The following is a 21515-nucleotide window of genomic DNA, read 5'->3' on the forward strand; positions in this document are numbered from 1 at the left end:
GTTTTACTCAAGAATTCAGGGCCTATTTTTTAGCTGCTCTCATGGCAACTTAATCTAATTAACTTCTCCCTGAAGAGTTTTGTCACAAATAATCATAAGGATAAATTTTCAAAGGAAAATGAAAAGTATTCCTAGGAAGCGCGCGAGGAGGCCCTTGTATTTGCGTTTCGGCGCGCGCGTTTTGAATCTTTCCCTCCCCCCTCCATTAGACCTCCTTGTGATATTTACATTAGTTATACCGTTGAGATTAATTTACTTCAAAGTTTACAATAATCAATCAAACTGACTCTGATAGGAATACATATATTGTGTGGGTATTTGTCGTTTAGAGGGCTGATCCCATTTTGCCATACTATTCCCACCCCCAAGAATAGTTTTCCAAGGCTGACTCACTTTGCTATCAGAGCTTAGCATTACGTAACGAGGTGTATTGACACTCCTCCACTTATGGGATGAATATATGTAGCTCTCTTCTCCCTTATTCAGCATTCGTCAAGTTTAAACAACAGTTCTCTAATACATATTCTGTGTTAAGGAGTGGCACCTTAATACAAAAGCCTCTTGCACAATAATTCAGCACAATAACCCGAACAAGGGTCGAATCAGTCCCCGTTTTTTCAATTTTTAGGATCTTTACAGGCTACTTATTAACCACTCCTACCAAATTTGGGGGTGGGACTGTTCTTTTTCAGCCTTGTTTTTCCACGATTCAACTTCTGCTGTTACCCGAACCAGAAAATAGCTACGCATTAATCTGTGAGGTCATATTATCATACAAAGTTTTCGCATAAGCTTTAAACCAGGCATTCATAGCCAAGAAGATAGATGTGTCCAGAAATGTATTCATTCAGACTTTTTGATCCGGAGTTCGGCGAGTTAGCAGTTTGGGCGTTGTACATGTCTCCCTTAAAACACAGGGAAATAAAATGGCCGACGTAAGGAGTTGGCTGTTAGTGTATGTTCGTCTGTATTCAGGGTCTTTTTTTTTTGTAGGGGATTTGTTTCTTGTGGAACTTTACAGTGGAATAACATAACTGGAAGATCCCTAGTAGTCAAACGTCAAGAAAAAGGAGAGGCTAAAATGCAATGGACATACTTTGTAAGACTTCAAACGTCGTTCAGTTGATGAACGAGCACAAAGAAGGTCCGCAAAGCGTACGAATTTTAAACTGAAGGAACAACTTGCGCTTAAATCAAATCGATTCATTGATGAGATAAACAAATTCATGTCATGAATTATATCCTATTTCTATATCATCTCAAAGATACTAACAATAAAAAAAATCCACACTCTAGAACTTACTAATTAACAATGATTTTATTACAGTGTGAAGTGATTACTGGTATTCGACACAAACATTGGGAGAGATGGGCGTTTAACCTTTAGTCTTAAATTTCGAATCTTCTTCCACAAAATTGACTACATTCTAATGAGCCGAAGAATCATTTCTGAAACACAAGAATTGATGAATAACTTGTATCAATAGCATTTAAATTAAGATTTTCTTTTAAATAAGTAACTCTCAAGCGAGTTTCAAATTGTCACCTTTAGCAGCGATTTTCGACCATGATGCCGTCGACATGTCCTCCGGTCTTATAAGAATTGTCATCTGTACTAGCGTTGCATCCCAAACGCTCAGTCTCTCCGTAGCATGATAATTCTTTTTCCTCCATTTCAGCAAAAGGCTCAACCTCTTCCAAGCTCATTCGCCGCCATCTTCTTCCTTCCCACAACTGGATTATTTTGGCTTTCTTGTTCGTCAGAGCGTGGCGGGAATCGCGCTGTAAATCCTGAAAGAAACTCTTTATCTTGTTAGCCGAGCTTGGGCTCTTTTGAGGCGAAGCATCACTGCCATCTGGTGTTGAAACTTTAGGTTGTTCCTGTGCTGGACTTGTTCTGCCCGACGACGAAAAGTCGTGCTTTGGTCCGGTCGCATTTTTCGGAGTTTTCTGGTCGTTTCTCAAAGAAGTTTCCATTTTTGTGGTAGCTTCTTCAGTTGCCGAGTGCGTCCTCTTCTTTGACTGCTGGATGTTTTTCAACTTTCGAAGTAGTTCACAATTCCAAACCTCACTTGCAAACGCAACTGCACCATTGAAAAACGAGCCTCTTATCACGTCTATACCGTTTCAAAACCAGATAGGAGCTTTTTAAAATTTCAAACGAGTGCATTCCAATGAACCGACACCTCTTCCCTTTTGTACTCAATCAGTCCTTGCGCAAAATTCCGTTCTTTTGCCACACGAATTTGATCTCATATCAACAGAGCTAATTAGTCATGGAACTTGAAGTTCGTGCATGCAACGTTGCCCCGCCTCCCAACTGAAAAGACAACTAACAGAGCACATGTTTCCAGCCGCATGATTTGACAGTTAATTTTTCCCTCTAGCTGCGAGACATTTCCTCGTAATTAAGATATTAGAATTTGGTGTTCGATCAGGATAACAACTTCTACCTTTTAAGTTTGAGTATTCTCATTAACTGTTTGCTGGATAATGTATGGATATTATTATGGCGAGAAGTTACATGCTAATCACCTCTGAGAGTAACACGGTTATTGTGCTTTTCATTTTATATCTCCTCTCTCTTTCTTGCTACAATTTACTTGCGTCAGAATTAAGCACCTACAAGGAATCTTTTCATTAATTTGACCAGTTGAGTTGTACCCTTATAATATTCCGCCTTTTGAGAGGAAAAAAACAAGGAAAACAACAAGGACGAGACAATGACAAAAAAAAAAACAAATAAACAAACCAAAAATAGAAAGGAAAAAAAACGTACACGCATCGTTCCATGTGTGATTTTTTTAATCAAAATAATCTATGAACAGTATAAGTTACACCTAACTCTACAGTTTTCAAAGTTTAAATGAGAATATTACACAAGGATCCCACTATGTAAAAATGAGCCGCTGCAGAGATTGGTTTACAACCTTATTCATATTAACAGGGTTCGTACCCTTTTTGGACTAAAAATTCAAGGACTTTTCAAGGACTTTTCAAGGACATATTTTTTATTTTTCAAGGACTCCACCAACTGCAAAATAAAAGAATGTTCACCTTATCATAGTAGCGATTGTGCCGAGCTTAAGTCGAGCTAAAAGTCTATGCCTTTTTTAGTTCATCCACAACATTCGCAATTTTGCACTCAAGGTCTTTGCGAGCTATCTCCTTTTCTTTTGCAGTTCTCCTCAAACTATTTGACTTTGTAATCCACACAAGTTTCCCAGTGTCCTCTGCTTTCTGTGCAAACTCGTCTGCCGATTTAACAAGATTGTCAACATCACTGTCTAAACGCCTTCTTTTCTTTTTAAGTTCGTCAAGTTCATCGACTAGCTCCTTTCGCTTCAGTTCTACACCCTCAGAGGTTTTCTTCCTCTTTTGTTCATCAAGATATGATAAATACTTCTGCCTAGCTCCTGCAGCTGACAAAAGAAGTGGTTTGTTGATTGAAACAGCAAGGACACCTCCCACAGATTGTACATGGTCTTGTACCAGCCTTTGAGCAATGAAGGAGCGCTCTTGGAGGTTCTCGACTTCCAGTTGCTTATTGACTGAGAATCCTCTTTCGACACTGGCCTGGCCATGTGATAATATCAGTAGCTCTGAGACTACTTTCCACAATGATTGGTAGGATCGCTTCTGTCCCATGTGAAGATACAGAAAGGAATCAAGTCTATCATTGTTAGGATCATAGTCTTTGAACTCCGACGGAGAAGAAGAGGGGACTTCCATAATGAATTGTCTAAATAGTTCCAAAAGGGAATCACATTCACCTTCCGGGACTTTCTTGGCATTTTCAAGGGTAGTCAAAACTCTCTTGAATTTTGTGATGGAAACATCATGGTCACTCATCATGTTTCTTGGATCTAAGCAATTTATATTCCTTACAAGGGAATACTGAATTGGTGCTTTGGCAATCAGTTTGCAAACTACTTTCATAAGGAACTCCTTGCATTCCATCTGAAACTGAAGCACTCTTTTCTCTGAAACTGTGGACTTTGCAATCGACTCCTTGATCTTCTTGTCAGCTGTAAACCCCAGGTCAATCTTGGAATGAGAGGCATGAATGCTGGAGTCAGCAGGGTCAAGTTTTGTAAGCTTCAATGGGGTTTTGGCTTCACTGATAACAGTGGTCTTAATAAATCTTCTCATTAATCCCCCAAGCATGCTGTACAGGTCTGTAGCCAGGAAAGGAAGCATAGGCTTGTCGGTTTGATAGAGTGTCAAAAACGGTGTCACTTGCTTGGCTACTGATAGGAAGAAAGCGACTTTTGCAGTCGTAAAGGGATCTGCAACAAACTCTTGTACAGTTTCAAAGGATTTATTCTGTGGCTGTGGAACTTTTCCTGCCCTTGCACTCTGAACATACTTGACAACACTGTCCCACATACTCTGTGTACGTTCTGCAACCAAGACATTCTCCAACCACCTATGTTTGCAGAACTTCAAAGCAAACAGTGAGTTTCCTGTTACTTTGGTGTAGTCCTCTCTCCTTGCCGGACTGTCCTGAAAAAGCCAGTGAAGGCTGGAGAACAACCTGTCTAACTGCCATCCTGATGCCACAGCACCATCCTTGAATGCTCCATGAAGAATGTGTAAACCACAGCTGCCAATGTTCAGCATGTGACTATTATGCTCCCTTTTTGCCTCATCAGTCAGCATACTGTAAAATTTCCAATTAACGTTGGGTCCATCCATTGACAACTAGTATGAGAGAAAACATTCCTTGTAATATTGAAAGGGAAACAGATTATTTAATTTAGTACTTGCATTACGTCCCAGAGTTCGTGTCATTGTCCACCTAGACACGAAGTGAACTAGTCATGGATGCATTGGAATTGTGAAGATTTGCAATGAAAGAGTGTTGATTTATTTAGACCTTAAAGGGCAGAAAACCAAGTAAGGTGTTTCATTTCTATTTAATACAATTTTATCGCTTTTTGGAACATTGGCTAGATTGTGAACGCACAATTTATATTACATGCAATAAATTAGATTAAGTAATCTTGCATCTTTCGCCCTTCTACAGCAAAATAATAACAGACATTGAAAGATTTTCATGTTAAAAAAAATTTAACGCAACTTCTTGTAATTATCGTTCGCCGGCGAACGATGAAATTAAATGCCAGTCATGAAAACAATATAATTGATTCCAATTTGATCACACCTTTTTAATAATGGCAAGACATAGGTCTTTCAAAAGAGTGGCAATATGACAAAGAATAATTGAAATTAGGTAATTGTGTGAAGACTAAGTTTGTGCTATTGCCTATTTCGAAATGTCGATAATTGAGGGTAAGAAATAATACAACTTCAAAGAAGCATATCTTGCAAACAATTTCATGGATTACCCAAACATAACGAGAGTTGCATCCTACCTGATAAACTTTTTTGAGAGGAATTCCTTCTATGCCTGAACGAAAATGAGAAAGCATGTCCTCTGCTGTTCCATGCCCCATAAACACTGAGGTATAATAGCGACTTTCAACTTCGTGTTTGTCATGATTCCATGAACGAATGTGAATATCCATTTGCTTTGACTGGCACACGCTATTCAGGCTCTCGTCAAACATAAGTACATAAGCTTCTTCTTTTTTCACAACGTCCTTCAAAAGTTGTTTGAAGTGTGGAGCGAGCCCAAAACAGATCAAGTATGCACATTTCTTTTCTCCGCATGTAAACTGACCCGCGATCCGACTGTCAGGAAACATCGCTTGAAACAATTTGCTCGTACCTTCGCATGATTTATAGGAGTAATGAGACATTATCACCTTCAATGCCCACAAAATTTCTGCTTTCAAAGTCTCATCACGAGTGACAATTCTTTCCATCACCGATGAACCAGATGAACTCGTAGTACTAGACTTTGTGGGGTTGAGCGTGTTGTGTTCGCCACTTTCAGACGAAGCGGATTTTGAAACTTCTTTGGCATCGTCACTTGTAGTTGCTGGTTGTTGAGAAGAAACGCCAAAAAAATCTGGAACGCTTGCTAATGACCTTTTCTGGGATGTCAGTGTTTGATGTTTTTTTCCTTTCAAGTGACTTGTGAGCGCTGACTCTCCCATGCTCGAAATGTCAACATCCTTCATACACACGATGCATCGTGCCTTGTGCTTGTCACCCTTGACTTCTCGAAGCCAATCTTTATACAGTGATTTCTGAAGCCACAAGTTGCTGAAAACACACTTGCCCATTGTTTTAAATCTCTCACTCGTGAAACAAAACGCAAACAATCAACACTAATCCAGACAAGGAAAGCACTCAAAGCACATGGCTTTTCTCAGAAAGAGGGAATAGTACAAAACATTTGATTGGCCCTTGACATTCGAGACATTCAACCAATCAGAGTGATTAATAGAACCAAGAACAGGACAAATGGATATGGGCGATTGATCGACATGCGGAGTGGCGTTACGATCGTTTGTTATTTGTATCTTACTATTATGTGTTGCTACGTTTGTGCCAGTTGCATATATTTTCAGATAAGGCACTCTAGAATCTAAGTTGGATTAAATTAGCTACAAATTTCAAGGACTTTCCAGCACTGACTACAATTATCAGGGACTTTCAAGGCCTTGAATTTTTATTTTGAGATTCAAGGACTTTCAAGGACTTTCAAGGCGCGTGCGAACCCTGTATTAACGTTTTCATGTAAAAAAAACAAAAAACAAAAAACGAAGCCACTCTAACTGATACAGGACAGGGCCCTATGCACTTCCGCAGGGCTCCCAGCTTTAGCTGCCCTTATAGGTATAGTCAGTGGCTTTGTTTCCTCATTCTTTTTTCCTTTTCTTTTCTATTTCTGGTGCGATGACTTTTTGAGATTGATTATGATTTTTGAGATTTATATAGTATCAGGGTAAATCAAAAAGTATCCTATTGCACTCAGACAACATGAGTATGAAGGGGGGGGGGGGGTTAGAGGAAGAAAGGGAGTGGTGGGAAAGGGAGGTAGGGAAAGGGGTGAGTGGTGCCCCAAAAGGGTATAGTTTAAGATTATGGTCTGACTATAAGTAGCACCGTATGGATTTTAGTAACCAGGTTTGAAATGGGTACAGGAAATGACATGTTATGATTCCAAGGTGAACAGATGAGAAAGATGGCAAACCAACTCTAGTAGATTTGCACAAGTACCCCCCCACCCCTTCTAAGACCAGTCATTATTTATCACCTGAGAGAGGAGGGGGATCAAGTAAATTTTACAGCAATACAACCAAAATCCTCTGGTCCCTGACATCCAGGTAAGCTCTGCAATAACCCTTAAAATCATAGAATGAGATTGATGACTTTCCCCTCCCCGCTGCCACACATGTCCTTGTAAATAAGATAGGACCATATGATGTTCTCTAAGGATAACACTTTGTTTGTAAATCTGCTTACTCTGATCACCAATTTGAAGGATTTTTTTATTAAAATTATTAGAAGCCACATGGAAGTTACTTTACCTCTGAGAGTTGATGGATAAAAAAAAGAATGCTTTTACAAGCAGGAAATTGTTTGATGTTTTTGAAAATCGGAATACCTCTCTAAACTATCTTTGCTATTTTTGCTTTGAGTTTAATTAAGAAATACCTGTAAACATTTACCAAGACAACAACGTAGCATCACTCATTACTGAACACGGCATATCAATTCCCAGGTGTGACATGCTAAATCCTATGAAGTAATTTTCAGTGAAATACCCATAAAATATATTTCCATAACACACTGAGGCTTAAAGTTTACATCTTTTCCATCTTTTTTGAGCTGCGAGACACACTCCCCTTTCCCCTCCCCTCCACTTCTCTCCCTTCCTCACCCCACCTCCTTCCCAACCTGCTTTGCAATTTGAACTTTTCATGAGTCACATTTTTACCACATGAAAAGTTCCAAAAGGTTTCCTTACCATGTTCAAAATTTTATCCCATAAAATAAGAGCAGAATGCCTTTCAGGTTGGTGTTGTACAATGAAGATCAAGTACATGTAATCAAATTCAAAAAGAACAAAATTGCTTTGAGGACTCAGAGCAAATTCAAAGGGCAGGAAACTTCAGTGTAAGCAAGATATTTTTCCATTAAATATTGAATATGCTCAGTTGAAAAAGCAATGCAAGTTTCCTGTACCAAAAAGCAGAGTAGAGTAAAGCAAAACCAACCCACACTCTGCCTACAGGTGTTTTGACAATCAATTAAGAATTACTCTCTGAATTAAATATCCATAATTATAGTCACTTTGAATGCAAAATCTTGTTTACTAATTGACAAATTTTTGTTTTAGTCCAGCACCTACTCCTATCAGTTTCAAATCTATTACTGTTCAGCAAAAATTCCATGGGACTAGTTTTCATTGCCCTCATGGGAGTGGCAAGAGGTGCAGCTGAGAGGCAGGAGGCTGTGAAGGCTCAACCAAAGTTGTTCCCATGCTTCTTTTACTGTTTTTACTTATCTTTTGATGTAAGTTGCTCTGGAAATTACTCGTAATTACTGGTGGGCGCAATAATGGAAGGTTCAATTTCAATAAATATTTCATTCTCTACAACATCAGAAATTCCTAAGATGATTCAAACTGTACCACAAGGGCATCTCTATGTTCAACATGGAACCCAGACAATGATGCATCTGCTCCTTTGGCTGCTTGGATTGCCTGAAATTAAGCAACGTTGTTTTTTTCATTTTTTGTTTCATTTCACAGATTCCAATAAGAAACAAAAATGGTAACACTACCACTGAGAATAAGAACTCCCTGCTTTAGAGAAGAACTGATACCAAAACATGACTGTAAAAGTTCTCAAAATCTCAATGTAAGATTTGGTTAAAAAAAAACATCGGGGTTACAGTAAATTTTTCCACATGTGGCTGCTGATAGTGTAATACAAATGTAGGTGGTTGTAAAGAGAAATGCAGCCTGCTTTGTACTAAGACAGTGGTGAGAAGTCTTACAGGTGGCGGTAGACTGTCAGTAACCCCATTTTATTAAAACCTCTGTGTTTTTGCTCTTTAGATTTTAAAACCATTCTTCAAGAGAAAAATAGGTTGTTACAGTTCCATTCGACCTCCTTTCAAAGATAGTACATGTATACATGTATGTTTTAAACAACTTGAATTTTTCAGGAGGGAGAAGTATTTAAGTGGGTTAACAAATACAGTTCTGGTGTCCATTTCTTAATAATCCTTATAATTTTGACAATCCCTTTTTTTTTCCAGAACTGTTCCCACAAGCAGACTTAATCTTACCGGCTGATTCCCGGATTTGCAACATGCTAGCACTATGCCATGGAGAGTTTTTTGTAATGACAGGACAGTTTCCATTAATTCGGGACACAAAAACATTGGCCATCAGATTCTTCAACAGTAATCAAACACTTACAAATGCTACATCTCCTTGTGGTATTGGTTCACTAGCTAACACTGACGAAGGTGCCTTCACTCCACCAGGAAGATTGGAACCGTTATGTAGCGCTGAACCATTAACAGCAGATAATTTTGACCTGGAAGCCCAATAACATTTGCGAAAGGTTAACAAGAACTGTGGCTGCATGGTCAGATGGTCATGGAGACTCAGACTAAATCCAATGTGCTAATGTCACTAGGGCTTTTGCATAATTAGCTCTTATCAAACGTAATTGTTATTTACTCATTCTACAGAGTTCACATTTCACCCTGCAAGATAATTTTCTTGGCCAACTAGAGTTTTCTTAGTGAAAGATCAATATTAACCCTTTACACCCTTACATCAGTATTCATATTCTCCACACTGTTCTCTGAACATTTACTAAGGTGCTGACAAGGAGAATTAGTCAAACGATCAAGAGTTAGTTTCTTTAGTTGGTGATCATTTCCTTTATTTTCATGATATCAGTGTGTGATTTACTAGTGGTGATACTGAAACGAGAAATAAGATACTAGTCACTCTTAGGGGTTAAAGGGCTAAGTTTGGGTGCATAATTCTATCAATAACTGTTTACAAAAAACAACAAAAGAATCATCTTATTATAGCCCAGTGACTGAGCACAGGCAGAGTTTCCTTTACATTTTTTGCAATTGCAGGTATTATCATTGTTGTACACTTAATTCAACTGAGAAAATTTTAAGATCATCTAAAAATATTTTGTGCATTAAGCATTGTGAAATTCAGCCATATTTATATGAACTGATCCATATATTTCAACACACCAAAATTGCTTCCCTTCATTATCAGAATGTCCAATGATACTGTTGTGTTCTCAGTGTCAATACACTTACATGTACTGTCTGGATCTTTCCATGTATTCCGTTCTTTCTATACTGTGAGGTTCCGTTGAGGAGACATCTATGACTTTGCTGCAACATAAGTAATGTTATTAGTTTGCATGTGTCACATGATTATGTTCTGAGGATCACCTGACAAAAAAAAAATTCAAAACATAGAAGTTCAAATCCTTAAGTTGTACAGGCTCTGTTTCCATTCAAAGCAAGAGGAGGCAAGACTCATACCATTCAAGTTTAAAACTTTTCTTCATTTCATCCTTGACTGTGAAAATTTCAAACAATTTTATGTCATATCTAACCCTTAGACTCCCATGAGTGATCATGAGAGAATATCTCCTTAAAATATCAATACAATATCAAGCAGATAAGTGAGGAGAATCACAAAAAAATTTTTTTTCAGGATTATTGAGTGAAAACCAAATTCTCCAAACTAACATCATAACAAATTCTATGGCAGAAAGTAGAGAGAATTAGTAAAGAGATCTTGGGAGTGAAAGGGTTAAGCTGTACAGTCAGGTAACATGTGTCTTGTGACAATATTGATGGTATCCCATGGAGAACTGAAATCAAGTTTCTGGTTTTCACCAACTTTGAAACAGGATGATACAGTGGTTAAATATAAGATGGTGTTTGTACAGAAAGCTTTTCATTCATAGAATTAATCAATTTGTACTCATTAATCTTCCTCAGAGAGTCTTGGCTTAATGGCTGATAATTAATAAGCAAAATTTTGAATGGTTAAATTATCCTTTTGACATAGTCTTGGCTTCAAGGCTGATCGAGTGACCAACAAAATCCTTTACAACAACTAGCCAGGCAAGTAAACCAGTTCCCAGCTCTTATAGCCATGTACAACCCTCCAATGTGCAAACACAAGATTCATACTCATTCAGTTTGATGACAGATGATTATAACAAGAAAAATTACATACTGTGCAGTTTGATGAAGTATTCTGCTTAATAATGATTGTTCATCTGTCTTGGATATTGGGCCAGAACTATGGTTGAGTACATCATCACTGAAAATGAAACCAAGTCACAGACTAAGAATAACATGAATGTTTCAGTTGTTTATTGTTAACTAGTATAAGTGCTAACTGGTCCTCTCAATTGCAAGCATTCTTAAAACAATTAAGTTACTTAATATATCATTGAATCTGTAATGTTCCATGCCTGTTGTATTAAGATGCAAGCCAGATAAACTGGGTTAAGTTCAGTGTACATAGAGTTTAGCTTACAAGTAAATTTCACCATACAACAAATAAAGTAACATAAATTTACATGAATGGGTGGACATGTTTTATTTTTTTGTTTGGGTTCACATGTCTTTTAATAAGTTCCCACCAGAGAAGTTTTGTGATTGTGTTTTGGAACTCTGCTCATTCAGCAATTCCGGAAAAAAAAAAAGACGACAAGATATTTTAAATTCATAAAAATTAGTGAGAAAGTGAACAACTAAGTCTCCTCTTGATAAAGACCCAAATTTCTAGGCTCATATAACAAATGTAGCCATACCCTCCACCCCCCCAGGTGAAATGGAGGCAAGGAAATGTCTATGCAAACCTAACACTTATTGTGTTCCATGATGTCCCTCTTTTGCAAAAAAAGAAAAATATAATGACTGTTTATTGGTTAACCCCTTTTGCCAATTCTTTTTTAACTCATGAATTGTGTGCATGTGCAAGAGCGAGTTGTAAATATGATGTAGAGAATGGCACTCGCTCGCTCGCTTGAACGATTCCTGTAAACTTTTTTTTTATTTTAGGCTTTTGAGTGCATTTGATAGTTTTTGGCAAGTAATAAACAAACAAAATGGCAACCTTTATTGCTAAGAATAGTGGTGGGGTGAAAAAGAAGCCAATGATAATCTTAAAAGGATTTTTTTTTCGTTTTAGTTTCAATAAGCAGTGCCAGTGACTGGCAGGTGTGCGAGGATTCACACTGAAATAAGAGAACAACCTTCGTTTTTCACAAAATTAAAATCCAAAATGACGGTGGCAGTCTGGGCTTAGTTATAGCACTCAAAACTCATTCCTGTTTGTCTCATTTGATAAAGAGGGAATCATTAATGTTGTCATTAAGACAGTATTGACGTGATTTTCCAATATTTACAATGATAGACAGTAAATTTCACTTTTCACCCATATTTACTTCCAACCTTTTCTTTTGAACCAGAAACAAAAAGTTTGCTCACAGAGCACTTTGATTCAATTCTGATTAGCTAAAGTTGGTAATTTATTTTGACACTAGTTAGCAAACACAGTGTTCTCCCTTATTTTAAGCATGACAGGTAAAATAAATTTTCAAACCGGTAAAGCAATCCTTTTACCTGTTGAATTTCAAGAATTCCAAGCAATTTTAAACAGTAATAAGAGGTACTAAAGACAGTAAATGTTACTGGTTACCACCTGAAAAGGAGAACACTGCAAACAAGATGGTGAAAAAAATGCTTTCATAGACAACTTCTCAGACAACAGCCATCTACGATGAGGTTTTAAGGCAAGTTAGCATGACTTTTGGGCCAGAGACATTTCAAGAAGAACAGCAGAAAACCATAAATATGTTTTTCAAAGGTAACAATGTTTCTGTTTTGTTACCAACTGGCTATAGAGAATTCTTTAATATATCAAGCAGTGCCAGTGATTGATCACCTCTCTTCTCAAGAAGAAAACCGGTCAACTGAACTCAATTAGTGCCAGGTTTGCGTAGACGTTCCCTGGCCTTTGTTTCATCTTGGACGGGAGGGTACGGCTGCACATAGGCTAATTACAAGTGTAGCTCATTCTCGTGCTGAACTGGATAGAAATATTCTTCAGAGAGATTGAGGGTGACAGCAAAGGTAAAACCTTAAACAGTCAACTCCCATTATTTTGGACTCCCTCAGAGAGGAGATTGAGAGTCCGTAATAGTGGGGTACCAGAGAAAAACAATTGTTTTGTCTCTAAACATATGAAATAATAAGTAACTAAGCGAACATATATTTTTAAATGTTGCCTTATAAACTGGAAAAAGATCTGGCTGCTGCAAGCAGGAAATTCTCCTGTTTGCACCCATTTTAAAAAATCATTTCTTTTGTTATTTTAATGTTGCTTTATAATGTGTGAGTCAGGTTTTGGACAAGTTTCTCAAGTGTCCAGAACAGAGAAAGAAAATACAAATGAAACACTGTGCTGGAGGGCATAAAAGTGTCTGCCTTTTTGTGATAGCGAGAAACTGAAATAACAGGAGTTTATTTCAGTCACTTCCTTATGCATTTTGCTGAGGAGAGGGAAGGGGGTTGGCTCTTGTCCACAATGGCAGGGTGTCTGTGATAGCAAGGTGTCTGCAGGGCGAGAGTTGACTGTACTTAGAGCTAAAAGGTATGCCAATTAAATAAAAACACTGTGCTTTTGGAGGTTCTCTAACCTTGAAATATTGCAATGAGACAATACTTAGATGGTCACAAGACCTCCTATCTTTCCTCCCTGGCCTAAGCAGCTAAGTGGCATCATACAAAATAATAGCAAATGCGAAATAATCAACTCACACTGGTCTCTGTCCATTGGTAATTGGTGTTGATGTTCCTCCTAGTAATGGATCTCTCTCAGTTGCTTGCCTCTGCAGAAAATACACATCAATTTTGTAGATAAGTCAATCTCTTGAATAACTTTACAATCAGGTACATTTTAGCCTAGTAAGATTTATACGCTGCTATTTTAATTACCTAATTCGAAGAGGCAGACCTGATCAGATCACTTATAAAGAGTATAATATTGTAATCACTGAGTGATTGTTGACCCAATGACGTAAACTATTGAATTTTTTTCTAACAGTGCTTTCTGTCATCATCACCTCACTATGATTAGAAAATACAGATCAGCTCAGTTAAGTTTCGGCTAAAGTTTATTAGGATCTTTTGATCATTGAATTATTACAATGTACGTTACGATAATCAGACGACAGACAACAGAGGTTCCAAACTACACGAATAATCACACAGGCACAACACATATACCTGTAGAAAAGATATAAAGAAATCTACAAAGAAGGCGAAAAAAATAATATTCGATTCTCAGGCCCCGAAAAAGACTGACAGTCACATGACAAATCGATCCTATACGAAAAAGAAACATGAAAACCTCACTTACAGAGCCATCAGTTCTCTCCTCGCCACTGAAACAGCACCCCATTCCTGGAAGGCTAGTACAGACTGTTTAACGAAGAGTTAAGCTAGTTTCAGGGAACCAAATGTCTTCAAAACCTGAAAATAGTTCGAGGCACGATACTTCACATACGACGGATTTTGCAAAATCTTCTCACAGGAAATTTAATCGTAGCAGGCTTGGTTTCTCAGCCGCACATACACACACATTCACACCGCGCTAAGCTTTGTGGGATTAATCGTGTCAATTTCAAAATCAACCGCCAAATCTTCTGAGCAGTTTACATTCTATTTTGCGGTTCGATTTGTGCGTTTTCTCGATCTTGCTTCTGTTTGGACTATTTTAACGTATTCTGCGGAGTAAGCTCCTTGGGAGTTCCAAAATGAATGAGGCCAGCTCCAAGTTTTTGTTGAACTGGGTGAGTAATCCGTTATTTTTCGCATTTCCAATGTACTAAAAGTGCTCGTAGCCAAATTAAAACTTCATTCGAGTTGTACATTCGTCTGCATACATTTCTCTTGATCTCTTCCCATTTGCAGAACTGACTGAAATATAAAGAAATTTTTACCATTTACAGCAAAATTAACGCAAATTATTCTTGTTTCATTCCCGTCTTTGTTTGATAATTTAAAGATCAATGCAAATGCTTCACGCGAAGAAGAGAAAGTCGAGAACATTACGGATCCGGGAAGTAAAAACCTGTTGCTCAAGATTATACATCTAATGTAAGTACTAAGTAAAAAAAACTTTTTTTTCCATTTACCATTGCATCCACCAGCTATAAAAGACGAGGATCGGCGAGAGTCGGTGAAGCTACATGCATGTACATGTACGTTCGTTGGGAGGCAATTTGATCTTGTATTTTTCATGTTGCTTCCTAAATCTCCGCCAAATCCATGAATTGGCTTCGACAAATGAAACTCATTCGATACATTTGTTTATCCTTCACATTACTCATCGGTCCTTGGTTTGATTTATGTGCGCTGTAATTATAAGTGACGGAAACCTGAGTCTGAAATTTGTTTTGTACCACACGCACACGTAGCTATTCACATTTTTCTGCATTCCCAAACGACATGGTTTGGTTACCAGTCTTTCCTCACAACAAGGCATTATTGTGTTGCCTATATTAATTTTGTTATGTTTTATTTCTTCTTCTATTTTAAACGCCACCCAATTCTTTGCTTTCAAAATTTTGTGTTTGTTACTCTTTTCAATACTTTTGAACACCACTTGAATATCCCTGTCATCCATATTGTAACTGTTAGTGACAAGGAAACAGTCAAAGATCTTCCAGGTGGCAGTGATGAATTCCAACTTGAGCAAGTATTGTCACTGATTATCTCCTACCTAAAGGGTATGTAAGAGTCATAATTTGATTAAGTTTAAATCAAATATAGAACTGGCAATTATGTTAAGGCACCCTGTTAATACTGTCACCAATGGGCCAAAACAAATTGCCATACAGGAGGCTGTATCACTGGGATAGGGTCAAATTTTATTTTTTATCACTTTGCAGTTTGCCCAAGAGAATGTTAAGGTCAAGATTTACTTTCCTTTAACATTTTAATAAAGAAAGAAGGAGGGTTTCTTACTTGACTGTAAAGTAAAATCACTCTTTGATTAGGAAATGACAGAGAACAATGACAATGACATGTCACAGGCATTTTATTTTAAGTGCTAGTGGCTGTATTAAAGGGGTGAAGTTTTGAAGGACTCTACTATTTAGGATTTTAGAATGTTAATGAGGGTTTTTTTATAAGAAGGTGTATTCCTGTTTTGCCAGGACATAAAAAGTGGCTGTAATTTTTAGGTGACCAAATTACTGAGTTTGCAACAAAGCAGGGTTCTGCTGTATAAGCAGACCTGAAACTTGTGACCTGTATTATGTATTAACAAATTTTTTTTATAGCTACTATCTGCAATGGGTGGGGAAAGGTACATGTAGTTTGCACCCTCCCCTCACTCGGTGGTTCACAACCCTTCAATCAACATGATGAACAGAAACCTTGTAATTCATAATTAGAAAGTTACTCAAAAATTCCTCTTTTCCCAAACAATATTGCAAGAGGCTATGTATATGTAAATGTTGAAACAGGGGAGAGGGTTAGACAATTGAAAGTTGTAAAAAATCAATGGGTAGTAGAGCGTAGTAATGAGTTGAGATTTAACTTGGATTGCTTTTGAAGACTGTTAATATTTGGAAAATATATTAAGGCTTGTGGAGAGAATGACCATGAGCAGAAAGCAGTGATGACCGTATTTTACAAATTTTTGATGGCAGCAAATTTTTGATTACACATAGTTACTAACTTGTGCATAGACTGTCATTCTCACTTCAGCACCAGGGGCATAGTCATAGGGGGGTCAGGCTTCATGGCTGAAATGTGACATGGGCTTCTTCTCAGTGGGTCCCTGAGAAATTAATGATAAATATAATGAGATAATTTAGCACATTTTTGCCCATTCATATGAAATAAATGAACATTATTTAGTAAGCACATGAAAAAAAGGTCCCCTAGATGTAAACTGTGTTTAACTCTCTTCCTTTCAGGATTTCACCGCCAGGACTTTTACTCTGTTATAAATGAAGATTATCTCAGGAACAGAAATGAACTAGAAATAGCAAAGGTTGCTTGATTCCCTTTTTTTACTCTCATTATTTTTCATTCTTAGATGATCTTCTTAGATGAGTATATGAAATGTTATATGTTTGCTTGATAAACAAGTTTGGCAAATGAAAAAAATGTCTCACCTCTGATTGAACTGCTAAATTGTTTGTGTCCACCCAGGGGTTTCAATAAGAGTTGTTAACCAGTGGAATTTGCCTGTCTACTGTATGTCAGCACAAATGACCACCTATTTTCTCTGAAAATAACAATGTTAGAGTGAGGATCAAACTTCCGGTAGCTGTCAACTTTATAATTTTTTCTGCCTTAAAAATTTTTTGAACTTCTTTCCACTGAATATTTACCAGGCTTGGCATGAGCTGTGAGACATTTTACCCTTTAACTCCCAGAAGTGATTAACTTGCAACTTCTCCCTATAATATCCATACATTATTCAGCAAACAGGTAATGAGAATACTCAAACTTATCAGGAAGAAGTTGTTACCTTGATCTAACACCAAATTCTCATAACTTATTTACAAGGAATTGTGTGCCAGCTAGAGGGGAGAATTAACAATCAGATCTTGGGAGTGAAAGGGTTAAGACCTTGTGGATCGCTAGAAGTTGTTTCAAACAGCATGTGTACTTGCAAGGTCAAAGGTCACAAAAATTTATACCCTCATGATTTTCTTCTTCTACAGGTTATTACACTGTTACTTTGTGGAGCAACACAGTGTGATAATGTAGCTGTATTTGTGGATCAGATTACCAAAATGGATGTTGAAGATCAGTTCAGTTTTAAATTCCTGATTGAATCTGTGTTTACTGACATGGAACAAGGTTGTCTCACAGCTGAATCCTTTGCTAACATTTTAAGCAAACAAGGTGAGTTGTACATGAATGTAGCTTTACAGGGATTGAAATAACAGAGAGTAAAAAGAATGTGTGCAGCTAAAATAATGTGTTTCTTAGATGAAGTGCATCTTTTGTACTTCATGAGATAGCCATGGTGAACATATTGGTCAATTGATGGACATATATGTGATATTTAACAAATAGAGAAGCCTTGACTGTGCTCTGTTCTGTTATAAAGCACGCAGGAAGCGGCTAGAGCACGAAAGAAGTGTAGGGAGAAACACGAGACGTAGTCGAGTGTTTCTTCCCACTGCTTGAGTGCTCTAGCCGCTTCCTAAGTGCTTTATAACAGAACAGAGCACAGTCAAGGCTTCTCTATTTGTTTTATAATAAAGAATCCGTTAAATTCCCCATGTATTACTTTCAATTTTCAAAACAAACTTTATTTCCAAAGCGAAGAACAGTGTCGTCAGCATGCTCTATACTCTCATAGAGCACGCTACAATAAGCCAATCAGAATCCCTGTTAGAATGGTTCAGATAATCTGATTGGCTGTACAAGACTAAAGCTGTCAAAAGTGTCAAACCATCAAAGTTAAAAAACCATCAAAGTTCACACTCTGCGATAGTTTACAAACTAAAATAATTCGGCAGGTCGAATTTAACGCTTTTGCCTGAAGTTTTTAATTCAGAATCTTGAAGTGAAATTTTCAGTGAACTTCAGCCGAATTATGGCTCATAAAAACACGCGAGTTTTTTAACATGACAAGGTAGAAAACAAACTGTTCAAGGCGAGTGTTTTTTAAATGAACGACAGCCGTATTCAGCGGAACATGAAGATCGCTCGGGATGACAGCGCCGCAAAACTCGGCTGCAGTGACTGAAGTGACTTTCCACTCAACACATTGGAAAGGATATCGGAGCGAGCTCTTATTTTTTCACTCGAAGAGCTGCATGATAAGTGAGCCGCGATGGACTTCAGCATGATCATATTTGCTCAGACACCGTCATGATTAGTATGAATTTTAACAATTATGCCAGTTTGGTTATATTTTTCATCATTTCTGTTTTGTTCTGTTCTGTTTTTGAACTCTGAACTTTATATACTATACGAGTGTTGGCTGTGTTTGATTTTCATTACCTTACGTAAGCTTGCAATCTAACTGAGCGTGAAAATCTTTAAAACTCGGAATGTCTATATTGTTTTTCCTTTGAGGATTTTCGTATCTGCCCACGTTTTAATAACATAAATAACGGCGCCTGGTATGTTTACAAACCTTTCTTTGGTTCTTCTGTTACTACTTGCCGGCTCGCTTGTTCCGAAATTTCACTTTCAATTATCGGAAAAAAGCTAAAAAGAAGTCCCGGAAAAGGTCGAACATGGCACAATTTGGCAGATGGCGTGACAGCTTTAGCTCAGTTCTATGCTCTATACTCTCATAGAGCACGCTCTTTCAACCAATGACAGCGCGCGTTATATCCGAACTTTATTATAATTAACAAATAGAGAAGCCTTGACTGTGCTCTGTTCTGTTATAAAGCACGCAGGAAGCGGCTAGAGCACGAAAGAAGTGTAGGGAGAAACACGAGACGTAGTCGAGTGTTTCTTCCCACTTCTTGAGTGCTCTAGCCGCTTCCTAAGTGCTTTATAACAGAACAGAGCACAGTCAAGGCTTCTCTATTTGTTAATTATAATAAAGAATCCGTTAAATTACCCAAGCATTACTTTCAATTTTCAAAACAAACTTTATTTCCAAAGCGAACAACAATGTCGTCAGCATGCTCTATACTCTCATAAAGCACGCTACAATAAGCCAATCAGAATCCTTGTTAGAATGGTTCAAATAATCTGATTGGCTGTACAAGACTAAAGCTGTCAAAAGTGTCAAACCATCAAAGTTCAAAAACCATCAAAGTTCACATTCTACGATAGTTTACAAACTAAAATAGTTCGGCAAGTCGAATTTAATACTTTTGCCTGAAGTTTTTAAGTCTCTAATACAGAATCTCGAAGTGAAATGTTCAGTGAAATTCAGCCGAATTATGGCTCATAAAAACACGCGAGTTTTTTCCACATGACAAGGTAGAAAACAAGCTGTTCAGGGTGAGTGTTTTTGAATGAAAGACAGCCGAATTCACCGGAACATGAAGATCGCTCGTGATGACAGCGCCGCAAAACTCGGCTGCAGTGACTGATGTGAATTACCACTCAACGTATCGGAAAGGATATCAGAGCAAGCTCTTATTTTTTCACTCGAAGGGCGGCCGATGTAGTTTCCGAGGCTTTACTGCGATGACCTGAGATCGCCATGATGAGCGAGCCGCGATGAACTTCGGCATGATCATATTCGCTCAGACACCGTCATGATTAGTATGAATTTTAACAATTATGCAGTTTGGTTATATTTTTCATCATTTCTGTTTTGTTCTGTTTTGTTTTTGAACACTGAACTTTATATACTATACGAGTGTTAGCCGTGTTTGATTTTTATTACCATACGTAAGCTTGCAATCTAACTGAGCATGAAAATCTTTAAAACTCGGAATGTTTATTTTGTTTTTCCTTTGAGGATTTTCGTATCTGCTCACGTTTTAATAACGTAAATTACGGCGCCTGGTATGTTTACAAACCGTTGTTTGATTCTTCTGTTGCTACTTGCCGGCTCGCTTCAGTTCCGAAATTTCACTTTCAATTATCGGGAAAAAGCTAAAAAGAAGTCCCGGAAAAGGTCGAACATAGTACGATTGGCAGATGGCGTGACAGCTTTAGCTCAGTTCTATGCTCTATACTCTCATAGAGCACGCTCTTTCAACCAATGACAGCGCGCGTTATATCCGAACTTTATTATAATAAAAATTATTGTTTTTTTAGAGGGCACGGTAACGAATCTTGCAATCTGATTGGTTCTTTACCCGGTCAGTATTTTCCTATCTCTGCTCACGGGCCACGGTAACGCTTTCGTGAGTCGCCGAGTACATCCCAACTTTCGTTGTCATTTTTCATAAATATACCTCGTTTTCCGGCTGGGCAGTATTTTTAAGCAAACACGTCGGTCACTACCTCAAGCCGATAAATAACTTATGAATCCTCTCTTTTCTCTCTATCAAATCACTTTGGCTGACAGAAAAATATTGGTTTCAGAATGAATTTGTATAAACAATAGTGTCATTACGTTGGTTGACAGGCGGCCTAAAAACCGTCTGCAATTAATTTTAATCGTTCACAAAAAGTACCCAGAAAGTTGAAACGTGAGGTATTTGGTTACAATTAAACTGAACGATGGAACTTTCATTCATTTAATATCTGAATTTTCTCGAGCAATTTGTTCATAGTGAAAGAGCGAGCGAAGTTTTAATTTAAGTTCTACAACAAATATACGCTCCTGATGAGTCTTTCCAATTCCGTTCAATTTGGACATTTGTACCTTAAATTGCACAACAGAAATTGAAGGAATTTTTTGAGAAAAGGCCGCAGTACATTCCCTTGTGTCTCGTTGGAGTGTGCCGTTCGAATTTAGTTTTTGTGAAGGAAAGATCAGAGTGAAACACACCATTACAGCAAACAAACGAGCTAACTCTCACAACTTCAAAATAAAAAAATTGAATTTACTCACAATTACTTTCCTCGCCGTTTACTTAATGAACAGAGGTAAATCTTCGTACATGAATGAATGGTCGATGAGA

General features: G+C 37.7%; 4 protein-coding genes across 4 annotated transcripts in view; 1 reads left to right on the top strand and 3 right to left on the bottom strand.

The window, feature by feature from the left end:
- Positions 1-1302: 1302 nt before the first annotated feature.
- Positions 1303-2759, bottom strand: LOC149035562 (uncharacterized). Its single transcript, XM_089192225.1, has one exon. The coding sequence runs from the start codon at positions 1975-1977 to the stop codon at positions 1549-1551; it is 429 nt and encodes a 142-aa protein (XP_089048351.1). The 5' UTR covers positions 1978-2759; the 3' UTR covers positions 1303-1548.
- Positions 2760-2993: 234 nt separating this feature from the next.
- LOC149035563 (uncharacterized) lies at positions 2994-6279 on the bottom strand. Its single transcript, XM_089192224.1, has 2 exons — positions 5379-6279; positions 2994-4704 (listed from the first exon to the last, which is right to left on the bottom strand). Exons 1-2 carry the CDS (start codon positions 6192-6194, stop codon positions 3103-3105), a joined length of 2418 nt encoding a protein of 805 aa, XP_089048350.1. The 5' UTR covers positions 6195-6279; the 3' UTR covers positions 2994-3102.
- A 1108-nt stretch (positions 6280-7387) lies between these two features.
- Positions 7388-14498, bottom strand: LOC113675131 (ragulator complex protein LAMTOR1). The gene is made up of 6 exons (XM_027191666.2): positions 14354-14498; positions 13753-13823; positions 11159-11245; positions 10222-10299; positions 9347-9467; positions 7388-8623 (listed from the first exon to the last, which is right to left on the bottom strand). The coding sequence occupies exons 1-6, from the start codon at positions 14393-14395 to the stop codon at positions 8531-8533; spliced, it is 492 nt and encodes a 163-aa protein (XP_027047467.2). The 5' UTR covers positions 14396-14498; the 3' UTR covers positions 7388-8530.
- Positions 14363-21515, top strand: part of LOC113675127 (uncharacterized) — an 18728-nt gene continuing 11575 nt past the window's right edge. The window contains exons 1-5 of the mRNA XM_027191662.2: positions 14363-14786; positions 15002-15093; positions 15637-15725; positions 16923-16999; positions 17679-17862. Of these exons, the coding sequence (XP_027047463.2) occupies positions 14751-14786; positions 15002-15093; positions 15637-15725; positions 16923-16999; positions 17679-17862 (478 nt within the window). The 5' untranslated portion in view covers positions 14363-14750. The remainder of the gene's footprint in view (positions 14787-15001; positions 15094-15636; positions 15726-16922; positions 17000-17678; positions 17863-21515) is intronic.

Source organism: Pocillopora damicornis, chromosome 13 (genome assembly GCF_964200805.1).
Source record: "Pocillopora damicornis chromosome 13, jaPocDami1.2, whole genome shotgun sequence".
NCBI lineage: Eukaryota > Metazoa > Cnidaria > Anthozoa > Scleractinia > Pocilloporidae > Pocillopora > Pocillopora damicornis.